Source organism: Rhinoderma darwinii, chromosome 4 (assembly GCF_050947455.1).
Source record: "Rhinoderma darwinii isolate aRhiDar2 chromosome 4, aRhiDar2.hap1, whole genome shotgun sequence".
In the NCBI taxonomy this organism is placed as follows: Eukaryota; Metazoa; Chordata; class Amphibia; order Anura; family Rhinodermatidae; genus Rhinoderma; species Rhinoderma darwinii.
The window spans coordinates 173,817,018-173,831,606 of NC_134690.1; the positions used below are offsets into that span (position 1 = coordinate 173,817,018).

At 41.3% G+C, this 14,589-nt stretch overlaps 1 protein-coding gene across 4 annotated transcripts; it reads left to right on the forward strand.

The window, feature by feature from the left end:
* Positions 1-1,382: 1,382 nt before the first annotated feature.
* On the forward strand, positions 1,383-9,892 carry POLR2H (RNA polymerase II, I and III subunit H). 4 transcript variants are annotated; one of them, XM_075864120.1, is made up of 6 exons: positions 1,383-1,472; positions 8,638-8,729; positions 8,828-8,911; positions 9,286-9,379; positions 9,472-9,555; positions 9,650-9,892. In XM_075864120.1, the coding sequence occupies exons 2-6, from the start codon at positions 8,657-8,659 to the stop codon at positions 9,765-9,767; spliced, it is 453 nt and encodes a 150-aa protein (XP_075720235.1). In that variant the 5' UTR covers positions 1,383-1,472; positions 8,638-8,656; the 3' UTR covers positions 9,768-9,892. The 4 variants fall into 4 exon arrangements, with proteins under 4 accessions (XP_075720235.1, XP_075720238.1, XP_075720239.1 ...); XM_075864123.1 differs by having other exon boundaries at positions 8,828-8,848; XM_075864121.1 differs by lacking the exon at positions 1,383-1,472 and adding an exon at positions 1,480-1,566.
* Positions 9,893-14,589: the final 4,697 nt, after the last annotated feature.

The window sequence follows — 14,589 nt, forward strand, 5'->3', positions numbered from 1 at the left end:
TATGGGGGCAGCTATGGAGAATTATACTGTTTGGGGCAGCTAAGAAGGCATTGTACTGTAGGGTGGCAGCTAAGGAGACATACTGTATGGGTGCTGCTATGGGGCGTTATACTTTATGGTGGCAGCTAAGGGGGCATTATGCTGTATGGGGGCAGGTAAGGGGGCATTATACTGTATGGGGCAGCTATAGGGAATTATACTGTATGGGGGCCTCTAAGGGGGCACAATACCGTATGATGGCAGCTAAGGAGACATTATACTGTATGGTAGCAGCTAAAGGGGCATTATACTATACTGTATGTGGCATTATACTTTATGGTGGCAGCTAAGGGGGCATTATACTGTATGGAGGCAGCAATGGGGGCATTATACTGTATGGGGCAGCTGTGGGTGCATTACACTGTATGGGGCAAGTGCAGGGACATTATACTGTATGGGGGCAGCTAAGGGGGCATTGTACATCATGGGGCAGCTAAGGGGACATTATACTGTATGGGTGTAACTATGGGGAATGACACTGTTTGGGGCAGCTAAGAGGGAATTATACTGTAGGGTGGCAGCTAAGGGGGCATTATTCAGTATGGGGCATCATAGTGTATGGATGCAGCTATGGGGAATTATACTGTATGGGGGCAGCTAAAGGGGCATTATACTGTATGGTGGCAGTTAAGGGGGCATTATACTTTATGGGTAGATCTATGGTGGCATTAAACTGTATGGGGCAGCTATTTGGGGCATTATACTGTGTGGGTGCAGCTATTTGGCATTATACTGTGTGGGAGGCACTATGGGGTATTATGTATTATGCTGTGGGGAAACACTATGGGGGCATGATACTATGTGGGCTGAACCGTGTGTGTATGGGCGGCTATTGGGCGGGGTTAGAGCCTTGTCCCTCTTTGCGATACTTCAAAGTTAGGAGGTATGCAACTGTATGACAGACTCAGTAACAGGAAAAATATGCACTGTATAGAATAAAAAAAATAAAAAAATGTCTCCCCCAAAGGTATTTTCTGACATTCTGGCTGCTAAGTTCTATCACAAAAAAAAAATTGAAATAAAACAAATAATAATTAAAGAAGAAAAATATATAAAAAAAAAGATATAAATTATGAAAAAAATCTAATAGCAACCAATTAGGTTGCGTCTTACACTTTCGACACAGGCATGGACTACTAGACGCTGGAATCTGATAGGTTGCTGTGGCCACGGCCTCTACATTCGGTGTGCACTAATACACGTGACCCGCGGTGCCTGATAAATGATACACATCATCTGAATTTTGCCACATCCGCGACACTTTTCGGCGGCTTTCTCATAGCGCGTCACACGTCTAATGAACAAAACTGATGAACAAGGCCGTTCCCTGGGCAACGAGCGCCCTGTAGGGAAAGAGGAAATTACGTTGCCAGGAACCGGAAGCGCATGTGAAGCAGCGTGGATGCGGCTGTGAAGAAGTCTTCTCGCTTTATGTAAGCGTTACAGATAATGTAGGGAAAGATACGTATTTCTACACCCGGAATACTGCTGTGCTATAACGGCGGGAGTATGTGTGTTGCAGCTGTGGTAAGCTGACAGGCTGCATGACAGATATGTAGGAAGCGCCTAGTATGAGAGCAGTCCGGTATGATGTGCTCTGTACTACGCTATATGCACTTTATGTGGTAGGTCGTGTGAGCTCTCCATTTGCCAGGGACAGTTGGCTGTGCAGTCGCTCTCCCTTGAAGTTTATGGGCAGTATGGATACAGCCGACCGGCCCTCTCTGCCCCTACTGTAATGGCATATCAAATCTAAGTTCTACATGGGACAACCTGTGCTCTGGTGTTTTCCCCTAATAATTCCTCCAAGTGTGTGTTATGAGGCTTCAGTGTTGGCATCTCCGAGTTTCCTTACATAATCTTGTGTGTACCCATTAGGCCACTCGTGGCATACATCTGGATGATGGTAGCCTATGGGTACACTTTAGACATGTCAGGAGTATTCACTGGCATATATGCCAAACATACAGGTTAAGCGTGATGTGAGACTAATTAAAGAGGCTCTGTCACCACATTATAAGTGCCCTATCTCCTACATAATATGATCTGCGCTGTAATGTAGATAACAAGTGGTTTTTATTTTGAAAAACACTAATTTTTAGCAAGTTATGAGCAATTTTAGGCCCAGTACAGAGGTTTTTGACGCGGAAACCGTGTCGGAAAACGCGCCGAAAATACTCCCATTGATTTCAATGGGAGGCGAAGGAGTATTTTTTCCCACGAGCGGTAAGAAACTTTCGCAGGAAAAAGAAGCGACATTCTCTATTTTTGGGCGTTTACGCCTCTGACATCCCATTGACATCAATGGGAGGCAGAGAAAGCGTTTTTGCCCGTGGCGCTCAAAGGGCGCGAGCCAAAAACGTGGCAAACGGCGTGCAGGCAGATCAAAATCTGCCTCGAAATTCCAAACTGAATTTTGAGGCAGAATTTTCTGCCTGAAAAAAACTCAATGTGAACTCAGCCTTAGGGCGGATTTACATGAACGTGTAATACGTCCGTACAACGCGCGTGATTTTCACGCGCGTCGCACGGACCTATATTAGCCTATGGGACCGTGCAGACTGTCTGTGATTTTCACACAGCGTGTGTCCGCTACGTGAAACGCAAGACATGTCCTATATTTCTGCGCTGTTCGCACATCGCGTACCCATTGAAGTCAATGGGTGCGTGAAAATCACACGGAAGCACTTCCGTGGGACGCGCGTGATTCGCGCAACAACAGTAAGAATTATGAATGAAAACAGAAATGCACCACGTGGTTTCCTGTTTACAAACATCCAAACAGAGTGCGCAAGACGCACACGCTCATGTAAATCCACCATTAGACTTATGCTAATTAGTTTCTTAATGCCCAACTGGGCATTTTTTAACCCCTTCCCGCACCTTGACGTAACTGCACGTCAATGTGTGCAGTAAGTTCCCGCACATTGACGTGCAGTTAGGTCTGTGCTTTGACAGTTAACCGCCGCGCGGCGCTTCACCGCAGCGGCGGTTAACTGCAGGGCGTCTGCCCTGCATTCCCCGTTGCCGATCAGCGGCCCATCGCCGCTGATTTCGACAGTTAACCCCTTCGATGCGGCTGTCGATTCCGATCGTGAAATCACGGGGGCTGGCGATGGTACCCATGGCATCCGGACACCAGAAAATGGCTTCCGGGCTGCCATGTACAGAAGCCTATGAGGACCAGCCTGAGGCTGGTCGTCGTAGGCTTCCTGTCAGTGTGACTGTTACGTCACAATGACAGTTAGAATACATTACACTACGTGTGTAGTGTAATGTATTCCAGCAGCGATCAGAGCTGCCAGTCTAAATGTCCCCTAGTGGGACAAGTAAAGAAAGTAAAAAAAAGAATTTTTCCTATAATAAGTCTTTTATTATAGGAAAAAAGTACACATATCTGGTATCACCGTGTTCGTAACGACCCCAACTATAAAACTATAATATTATTTTTCCCGCACGGTTAACGCTGCAAAAAAATAAACGAAAAACAATGCGATAATCACTATTTTTTGGTCACCGCCCCTCCCAAAATATACAATAAAAAGTGATCAAACAGTCACATGTACGCCAAAATAGTACCAATACAAACTACAACCCGTCCTGCAAAAAACAAGCCCTTACACAGCTTTTTTGACGGAAAAATAAAAGTTATGGCTCTCAGAATATGGTGACACAGAGAATAATTTATTTTCTAAATAAGTTATTTTATTGCGCAAACGCTGCAAAACCTAAAAAAACCTATATACATCTGGTATCGCCGTAATTGTACCGACCCGCAGAATAAAATATAATGGTCATTTATAGCCATGGGTAAACGCCGTAAAAAATAAATAAAAATCATTGTCCGATTTGATGACTTTTGGTCACCTTGCTTGCTGAAAAATTGAATAAAAAGTGATCAACAAAATCGCATATACCCCAAAATGGTACCAATGAAAATTACAGATTGTCCCGCAACAAATAAGCCCTCACACAGCCCCGGTGGTGAAAAAATAAAAAAAAGTTCCGGCTAACAGATTATGGCGATGCAAAATGTGCAGAGCGTTCCAAAAGCGGATAAGATTGGGCGCCATTTATAAGTGCGACAGCGACCACATGTCTGCGGATTATTTATTTACCCCATTATTATACACTCTTAATATGCCCTGATGTACTCTGCCCAGCCTACATGTGCCCCCACATTATAAACTGAAATGCCAGCAAAACGCCAAACAGAACTGCCAAGCAAAATCTGCGCTCCAAAAGCCGCTCCCTCCTGAGCCATACAGCGTGCCTAAACAGCCATTTACGTCCACCGATACGGCATCGCCATACTCTGGAGAACCCGGTTAATATTTTATGAGGTATTTGTGGCACAAACTGGGCACAACATATAGTGCACTAAAATGGCACATCAGTGGAAAATCTTAATTTTCACTCTGCACCATTCGCTGCGCATTAAACCCTTCGTGCACCATGAGTTAATAGCATGTTGTGGTGTGGGGGGTGATATATAGAGCGTCTCACGCGCTGAGCCCGCGCCATACGCTGCGGGTGTCATCTGTGTGTAACAGCTGATACCCGGGACTGACGGACAGAAACAGCGAACACGCTGTTACAGGAGCATGTAAAAATGACAGTATACTGCAATACATTAGTATTGCAGTGTATTCTACCAGTGATCTAACGATCGCTGGTTCAAGTCTCCTATGGGGACTAATAAAATGTGTAAAAATAAAAAGTAAATAGTTATTATTAGTGGAAAAAATTAAATATTTAAAGTCCAAATAGAAACCCTTTTCACATTTTTTCTCTAAAGTAATGTAAAACAAATACACAACTGGTATCGCAGCGTCCGTAAAAGTCCAAGCTATTACAATATACCATTATTTAAAGAGGCTCTGTCACCAGATTTTGCAACCCCTATCTGCTATTGCAGCAGATGGGCGCTGCAATGTAGAGAACAGTAACGTTTTTATTTTTAAAAAACGAGCATTTTTGGCCAAGTTATGACCATTTTTGTAGTTATGCAAATGAGGCTTGCAAAAGTACAACTGGGTGTGTTTAAAAGTAAAAGTCCAAGTGGGCGTGTATTAGGTGCGTACATCGGGGCGTTTTTAATACTTTTACTAGCTGGGCGCTCTGATGAGAAGTATCATCCACTTCTCTTCAGAACGCCCTGCTTCTGGCAGTGCAGACACAGCCGTGTTCTCGAGAGATCACGCTGTGACGTCACTCACAGGTCCTGCATCGTGTCAGACGAGCGAGGACACCGGCACCAGAGGCTACAGTTGATTCTGCAGCAGCATCAGCGTTTGTAGGTAAGTAGCTACATCGACTTACCTGCAAACGCCGATGCTGCTGCAGAATCAACTGAAGCCTCTGGTGCCGATGTGTCCTCGCTCGTCTGACACGATGCAGGACCTGTGAGTGACGTCACAGCGTGATCTCTCGAGAACACGGCTTTGTCTGCACTGCCAGAAGCTGGGCGTTCTGAAGAGAAGTGAATGATACTTCTCATCAGAGCGCCCAGCTAGTAAAAGTATTAAAAACGCCCCGATGTACGCACCTAATACACGCCCACTTGGACTTTTACTTTTAAACACACCCACTTGGACTTTTGCAAGCCTCATTTGCATAACTACAAAAATGGTCATAACTTGGCCAAAAATGCTAGTTTTTAAAAAATAAAAACGTTACTGTAATCTACATTGCAGCGCCTATCTGCTGCAATAGCAGATAGGGTTGCAAAATCTGGTGACAGAGCCTCTTTAACTCACACGGTGAACGCCGTGAAAAATAAAGAATTTTAAACTGCAAAATCGCAGTTTTTTGGTCACCTTGGCTCTACCAAAAAATGTAATAAAAAGTGCTCAAAAAGTCTTATGTACCAAAAAATGATAACAATAAAAACTACAGCTTGTCCCGCAAAAAATAAGCCCTCACACCACTCTATTGACGGAAAAATAAAAAAGTTGTGGCTCTCGGAAAGCGGGGAGGAAAAACTAAAAAGAAAACAGCAAAACATGGATCAGTTCGGAAAGGGTTAATTACTTTCTAGTGGAAAAACCATTTATGACCACATGTGGGTTATTGCCGTACTCGGGAGAAATTGCTTTACAAATGTTGGGGTGCATTTTCTCCTTTATCCTTTGTGAAAATGAAAAAATTCAACTTTTTAGTGGAAATAATGTTGATATTAATTTTCACAGCCTAATTCTAATAAATTCTGCAAAAGACGTGTGGGGCCTAAATGCTCACTATACCCCTAGGTAGATTCCTTAAGTGGTGTAGTTTCCCAAATGGGGTTACTTTTGGGGGGCTTCCACTGTTTCGCTCTCTCAGTGGCTTTGCAAATTCGACAAGACACCCAAAAACTATTCCAGCTAAATTTGAGCTCCAAAAGCCAAATAGTGCTCCTTCCCTTCTAAGCCCCGGTGTGGGTCCAAACAGCAGTTTATTACCACATATGGGGTAATTACGTAATCAGGAGAAATTGCTTTACAAATGTTGGGGTGCTTTTTCTCCTTTATTCCTTGTAAAAATTAAATATGTCTAAGTTCTTACAGAAAAAAAAGTAGGTTTTTACCTTTACAGACTAAGTCCAATGAATTCAGCAAAACAACTGTGGGGTCAAAATGCTAACTTTACCCCTAGAAAAACTCCTTGAAGGGTGTAGTTTCCAAAATGGGGTCACTATTGGAGAGTTTCCACTGTTTTCATTCCTCCAGTGCATTGCAAACGCGACATGGCACTGAAAACTATTCCAGCAAAATCTGGAATCTTCTGAGGCCTGCTGTGGGTCCAAACAGCAGTTTATTACCACATATGGGGTATTACTATAATCGGAAGAAATTGCTTTACATATGTTGGGGTGTTTTTTCTACTTTTATTCCTTGTAAAAATTTAAAATTGCTATGTTTTTTCATAAAAAATGTAGATTTTCATCTTCACATACTAATTCAAATAAATTTAGCAAAAAAAACTGTGGGTTCAAAATGCTAACTATAGCCATAGATAAATTCCTTGAAGGGTATAGTTTCCAGAATGGGGTCACTTTTGGGGGGTCTTTATTGTTTTGGTACCACAAGGCCTATTCAAACCGGACATGGTGCCTAAAATATATTCTAGAAAAAGGAGGCCCCAAAATCCACTAGGTGGTCCTTTGCTTCTAAGGCCTGTGTTTCAGTCCATTACCGCACTAGGACCACATGTGGGATATTTCTAAAAACTGCAGAATCTGGGCAATAAATATTGAGTTGCATTTCTTGGGTAAAACCTTCTGTGGTACAGAAAAAATGTATTACAAATGAATTTTTGAAAAAAAAAATGAAATTTGTAAATTTCGCATCTACTTTTGCTTTAATTCCTGTGAAACGCTTAAAGGGTTAAAAGACTTTCTGAATGCTGTTTTGAATACTTTGAGGGGTGCCGTTTTCAAAATGGGGTGATTTATGGGGACTTTCTAATATCTAAGGCCCTCAAAGCCACTTCAGAAATGAACTGGTCCCTGAAAAAATAGGCTTTTGAAATTTACTTGAAAATATGAGAAATTGCTGCTAAAGTTCTAAGCCTTGTAACGTCCTAGAAAAATACATTAATATTCAAAAAACGATGCAAACATAAAGTAGACATATGGGAAATATAAACTAGTAAGTATTTTGTGTGGTATTACTATCTGTCTTGCAAGCAAATACATTTAAATTTAGAAAAATGCAAATTTTCTCTAAATCTTGGTGTTTTTTACAAATAAATATTGAATTTATCGACCAAATTTTTCCCCTAACATAAAGTACAATATGTCACGAGAAAACAATCTCCGAATCACTTGGATAGGTAAAAGTATTCCGGAGTTATTACCACATAAAGGGACACATGTCCGATTTGAAAAATCGGCTTCGTCTTGAAGGCCAAAACAGGCTAAGTCCTGAAGGGGTTAACTTTTCACCAAGTGGGTGTTGTAAAGAGGAGTGTATGACGCTGACCAAAGGGTGTCCTACACTTCTCTCCATTCAAGTCCATCTGTATTCACAGCACAGTGTGAACTCGCGAGATCATGCTGTGCTGTCACATACACCCACATTGACTTTACTGAAGTGTCTTGAGAGTGAATAAACATTGCCTCCAGGCAGGATGCGATGTCTATTCACACTCCCGACACTTTGGTAAAGTTACTATGGGACTTACTCACAGCACAGCGTGATCTTGCGAGATCATTCTGTGCTGTGAATACAAATGGACATGAATGGAGAGAAGTGTAGGACACTGATTAGTCACTGATTGGTCAGCCTCACACACTCCTCTGTACAACGCCCACTTGGTCAAAAGTAAAAACACGCCCATTTGGGCATTAAGAAACTAATTATCATAAATCTAAAATTGTTCATAACTTGCTCAAAAATGATCGTTTTTCAAAATAAAAACCACTGCTGTTATCTACATTACAGCACCAATCAGATTATGTAGGAGATAGGGCACTTATAATCTGGTGACAGAGCCTCTTTGAGTTATGCCATCCACTGCTGCCGATTTGAAAAAGCCTCGGATAACCCCTACACTTCTATGAAATATGGCTTAGATCCCCTGAACTGGTCTATTTATTTTTTTATCTTTATTTAGTTTCCGAATACTATAAAATATGGCTGGAATTCTGTTTGAAGATATCTTTGATGTGAAGGATATTGATCCTGAGGGACGAAAGTTTGATCGAGGTAAATATTAATGTGTGCCATGAGGCTGGTATGTATTCTACACTAAACGGTATCTAACTTTTCTCAATACCTTTTGTGTCTTTTTTTTTTTCTTGTAGTTTCAAGGCTACATTGTGAAAGTGAGTCCTTTAAGATGGATCTGATTCTTGATGTGAATATACAGGTCTACCCTGTGGATCTGGGTAATTTTGGATTCCTTCCTCTTAAAGTGATTTGTATATTAGGGAAAAGAGGCACGAGGAAATGAAATGCCTTTCTGCTGCTCTCCATACGCTAACAGCAGAAAACTGACACTGTCTCTGATGTAGAGAGCACCCATTTTATCTTCATTGGCTACTCGCTCAGTAAACGACTCTGCAGAGACCTGCCTGGTAAATGATACCTTGTACCCGCTGTCCCCTGTTATCTGAATGCCTCCCCTTCTTACAAGAGTATATTAGCCCTGCTTATATCCCGTAGTATATGAGAGGCTTATAAAAGAGATCTTATTCTATTAGTGTTTTTTATAAATAGTATATTTTATCTATATCTTTACTTTTGCATAATTTTTCCTTAGGTGATAAATTCCGTTTGGTTATTGCTAACACGCTGTATGAGGATGGAACACTAGATGACGGTGAATACAATCCGAATGATGACCGTCCTTCCAGGTGCCTTAGTCTGAAAGTGTAGAGAAGATATGTAGCTTTTAGAATATTTGAGGCCAGTCCGCTGACACTTTTTTTTTTTGTTTTGTTCTTAGAGCCGACCAGTTTGAATATGTCATGTATGGAAAAGTTTACCGGATAGAAGGAGATGAAACCTCCACTGAAGCTGCCACTCGTCTGTAAGCATTTCTATCAACTTCCATTTTCTTTCCTCTTTATATTCATAGTCTAGCATAAGATATAAAAATGGTAAATATGTATTTTCATTTATAGGTCTGCATATGTATCATATGGTGGGTTGCTTATGAGACTACAGGGAGATGCTAACAACCTTCATGGGTTTGAGGTGGATTCCCGCATTTACCTAATGATGAAGAAACTAGCCTTCTGAGCTGGAAACATGAGAGGTGTTACTGGGCGGTATTCTGCTTTCACATCTGGACTAGACCCAATAAGAGACAGCAGCCTCCATTTGTATATTTTATGTTTGTATTTAATTAAAATATATTTTTGTAATGTTTGCTGTTTTGTGACAAAAGAGAAACCGGAAATTCTTCTTGTTTGATACTGAACATATGCAATATTACACTGAGAATATGAGCTTGTAACTATTTTGAAATGATGGGTAATATTGTAGCAAATATATCTACCATAAGATCAACTAATGGTAATGTGCATGTTTAGGTCTAACTATATTACCACCTTGAACATGTATTCGCAGCTACCTCTACATTAAGAATTGAGACTGGATCCCCCTCGTTCTTGGGATCAGTGGGCTCTTTGTGGTCAGACCTCCACTGATCACACTTAATATTTTTCTTTATACTTTACACTTTTATGTGTCAAGGTTAAAGTGCAATTAGTACATACTTTTCTATCTTTTGTAAATCATTGGGGTCAACCAGAGCAAAGTAGTGTATGGGATCCAACTGGACCACACAATTTCATATAAACTAGAGCTTTTTTTTTTTTTTAACGTTCCCTTTACATTTATTTTTGATGTTTAGACTTGGGCTACACTGACAGTAAGTAGTCTGCGATTTGCGGTAAATCTGCTATGCAGCTTTGTTTCCCTAGGGGGGGGGCGACGACATTGTTTTGTTTTTTGCTTTAAATGTTAACATTGAATTTGCATTGCAAATTTGATGATTGGCAGGTGACTTTGTGTGGCTGTGTAGCCCAAGCTTTAGAGATGTGTTTCTGAATTTGCCACTGGCACCTACAATTGGGTCCAGAAGTATTTGGACAGTGACAGTTTTCATCATTTAGCCTCTGTACATTACCACAATGGATTTTAAATAGAGCAATCGTGTTGTAATTTAAATGTAGATGTCCCAGGAACTAGACTTTAGTTTCCAGGAATAGCTACTTAATGCAAACTGTACACTTGGCATTGACTTCAGACCTTTTAACTCCTTTACTGTGTCATGAAATCAGGAGGGAGCGATCTTTAGGGTATGTTCACACGAGGGCGTCCGTTACGGCTGAAATTACGGGGATGTTTCAGCCTGAAAACATCCCCGTAATTTCAGCCGTACCGGAATGTGCAGGTGCTTGAACGCCGTGTCCATTACGGCCGTAATTAGCGCTGCTATTCATTGGAGTCAATGAATAACTGCTCCAATTACGGCCAAAGAAGTGACAGGTCACTTCTTTGACGCGGGCGTCTATTTACGCGCCGTCATTTGACAGCGGCGCGTAAATATACGCCTCCTGTGAACAGACAAACGTCTGCCCATTGCTTTCAATGGGCAGATGTTTGTCAGCGCTATTGAGGCGCTATTTTCAGACGTAATTCGGGGCAAAAACGCCTGAATTACGTCCGTAAATAGGCCGTGTGAACATACCCTTACTCGGCCATGAAACTGCTTATCAGTCAATTGTCCAAATACTTTAGAGCCTGTGAAAATGCAGGGACTATGTAATAACTGGCTGCAATTTCTAACCGTTTAATAAAATATACCTGCTGAACCCCTTGAATTAAAGCTGAAGGTTTACACTTCAATCACTTCTTTGTTTCTAATCCATTGTGGTACAAAGGCTAAAGTTTGAAAATGATCACTGACTGAATACTTCTGGAGCCAGCTATGTGTGTTCAGGATGATATTGTATGATCCTGAGTATAAGTACAATTACTATATAAGTGTGGACATATTTTTTTAAATCAATATTTATACTGATTTTATATGGTAAATTTAATCCAAAGTCCACCTATCGTTTTTTTTTTTACAAGGTAAACAAAATGTATATTTGTGTCCTGTCCCCATTTGCTGTGCTGTTGCATTCCACGTATTCTGATATCAGCTGAGCAGAAGCTGACTGTATTCCTATTCAATAGTGTTACAAACAAGAAAGTCCAGAAAATCCCTGTCTCTATTATTAATTTATTGCACATATCTATAGTTCTGAGAAGCTCCTGCAACATTAAAGAGTCTCTGTCACCACATTATAAGTGCCATATTTCCTACATAATCTGATCGGCGCTGTAATGTAGATTACAATAGTGTTTTTTATTTTGAAAAACGATTATTTTTGAGCAAGTTATGAGCAAATTTAGATTTATGCTAATTAGTTTCTTAATAGACAACTGGGCGTGTTTTTACTTTGGTCAGCGTCATGCCCTCCTCTGTACAACACAGTTGGTCAAAAGTAAAGAAACACCCAGTTGGTCATTAAGAAACTAATTAGCATAAATCTAAAATTGCTCATAACTCGCTCAAAAATGATAGTTTTTCAAAATAAAAAACACTTGTTATCTACATTACAGCGCCAATCAGATTATGTAGGAGATAGGGCACTTATCTGGTGACAGAGCCTCTTTCTTTGCAGAATAGAAAAACAGTTTTCTAATATACATGTTTCTGAAATTCTGCTCACATCTTTCTTAACGCTATATTCACATCATGTTTTGGTTCTACGTTTAGCGTGCTTGTTGGGTAGACTCCATACGTCCACGCTAAACATGTCGATAAGGATCCATTAGCCTGACATTAGTCCAAAAGTGTGTTCTTTTGGCGGCCGGGCTGCTATACGGTAGTATACGTTTTTTTCGGAGGGTGGAATAAAGTAGTAAATTTATCTTTTTTTTTTTTCCCTCTTATGGTTTATCACTTTAATAAGAAAAAATTTGATTGTGTAGCCATGTTTCTGAGAGCCATCTTTTTTTTTTTTTTTAGTTGCTTGAGCAGTGTGAGGGCTTGTTTTCTGCAGGCCATGCTTAACCCCTTCCCGACATTTGACGTACATGTACGTCATGGAAAGCATTGACTTCCTGCAAAATGCCGTACATGTACGTCAAATGTTTGGCACCGGCTCAGAAGCTGAGTCGGTGCCATCATCATCGGATCTCAGCTGTATCTTACAGCTGACATCCGACTGTAACGGCGGGGACCGAAATTAGCTTCGATCCCCGCCATTAACCCCTTAAGTGCAGCGCTCAAACGCGATCACTGCACTTAAGGTGTTTGCAGCTCATCGGAGCCCCAGCAATGAAATTGCCGGGGTTCCGGTGGCTGCAATGGCAACCGGAGGCCTAATACTGGCCTCCCGGTCTGCCTAGCACCGAAGCCGGTCAAGATCCGCCCGGCGGCGGAGCCTGATCGGCTTCCGTAGCTGCCGGCAAGATGGTGCCGGGTCAGGAGCTGATCCGGCGTCATCAGCGGTGGAAGTCAGCTGTACTGTACGGCTGACATCCACCTGTAACGGCAGGAACCGGAGCTAGCTCCGATCCCTGCCATTAACCCCTTCGATGCAGCAATCGAAAGCGATTGCTGCATCGTAGCGGTTACTAGCAGATCGCCAGCCCTGAGAGGCAATCGGGACTGGCGACTGCTGTTATGGCAACAGGAGACACAATGGTCTCCTGCTCTGCCATTACGGAAGCCGATTTAGGCCCCGCCGGGAGGCGAAGCCTAATCGGCTTGCTGTCAGTGAATGACTGACAGATCTAATACATTGCACTACATAGGTAGTGCAATGTATTAGAAAAAAATAATCTGACCGTTGGACCTTCAAGTCCCCAAGTGGGACTTGAGAAAAAGTGTAAAAAAAAGTGCACAAAATAAAAGTTTGAAAACAGAAAGTTTCAAGTAATCAAATAAAACACAATCCCCCTTTTACTCTTATCAAGTCCTTTATTATTGAAAAATAATAATAAACCATATGTATTTGGTATCGCCACGACCGTAACGACCGGAGGTATCAAAATATTATTATTTATTGCACGCGGTGAACAGCGTAAAAAAAAAAACCCGTAAAAAACGTTACCAGAGTTTCTGTTTTTTGGTCACTTTGCTCTACAACTATTACAATAAAAAGTGATCAAAAAGTCGCACGTATCCAAAAATGGTACCTATAAAAACTATAGCTCGTCCCGCAAAAAACAAGCCCTCATACACCTCTGTCGACAAAAAAATTAAAAAGTTATGATTCTCACAACTTGGCGACAGAAAAAATACATTCTTTTTACAAAAGTAATTTTATTGTGCAAAAAGTTGTAAAACATGAAAAAGTTCTATAAATTTGGTATCGCCGGAATCGTACTGATCCGCAGAATAAAGTTAACATGTAATTTATAACGCATGGTGAACGCTGTATAAAAAAAAAACGAAAAAAGCTGTGCCAGAATTGCGTTTTTTGTTTACCTGGCATCCCAAAAAATAGGATAAAAGGTGATCAAAAAGTTGCATGTACCCCAAAATGGTACCAATAATAACTACAGCTCATCCCGCAACAAACCAGCCCTCATACCGCTACGTCTATGAAAAATAAAATTAGTTATGGCTCCAATAAGTCAGGAAATAAAAAAATATGCAGTTGTGCCCGAGGGGAACATTTCTTCTGTTTCAAGAGGTGATTTATCAAGGACCTAAAATTAGGGAACCAGGAAGGGGAGAGCCCAAACATATCCGCTGGAAGCGACGGTGCCCGTATTATACCAGGACAACACTTTCCCAGCAAAATTCCCCAAACTACAAAAGGTGCGGAGTGTGGACCAAAAGGGGGATAAGAAATGACACCATTTATCAGTGCGACACCGGCCTGTGCAGAAAGGATTGCTTCACAGCGTAACACACATCTATGGATTATTTTTATTTTTTTATACCACCTGACTGCCCCTTATATACTCCGCCCCGCTTACATGTACCCCCACATTATAAAACACCAGCAATACTGAAACAAATATAGTACCAAGCAAAATCCGCTCTCCAAAA

Excerpts from the sequence above, each read along its gene's own strand:
- POLR2H (XM_075864120.1), top strand. The coding sequence starts at position 8,657 with ATGGCTGGAATTCTGTTTGAAGATATCTTTGATGTGAAGGATATTGAT. Across the intron at positions 8,730-8,827 it reads GGGACGAAAGTTTGATCGAG|TTTCAAGGCTACATTGTGAA; the intron begins GTAAATATTAAT and ends TTTTTCTTGTAG. Across the intron at positions 9,380-9,471 it reads AATGATGACCGTCCTTCCAG|AGCCGACCAGTTTGAATATG; the intron begins GTGCCTTAGTCT and ends TTTTGTTCTTAG.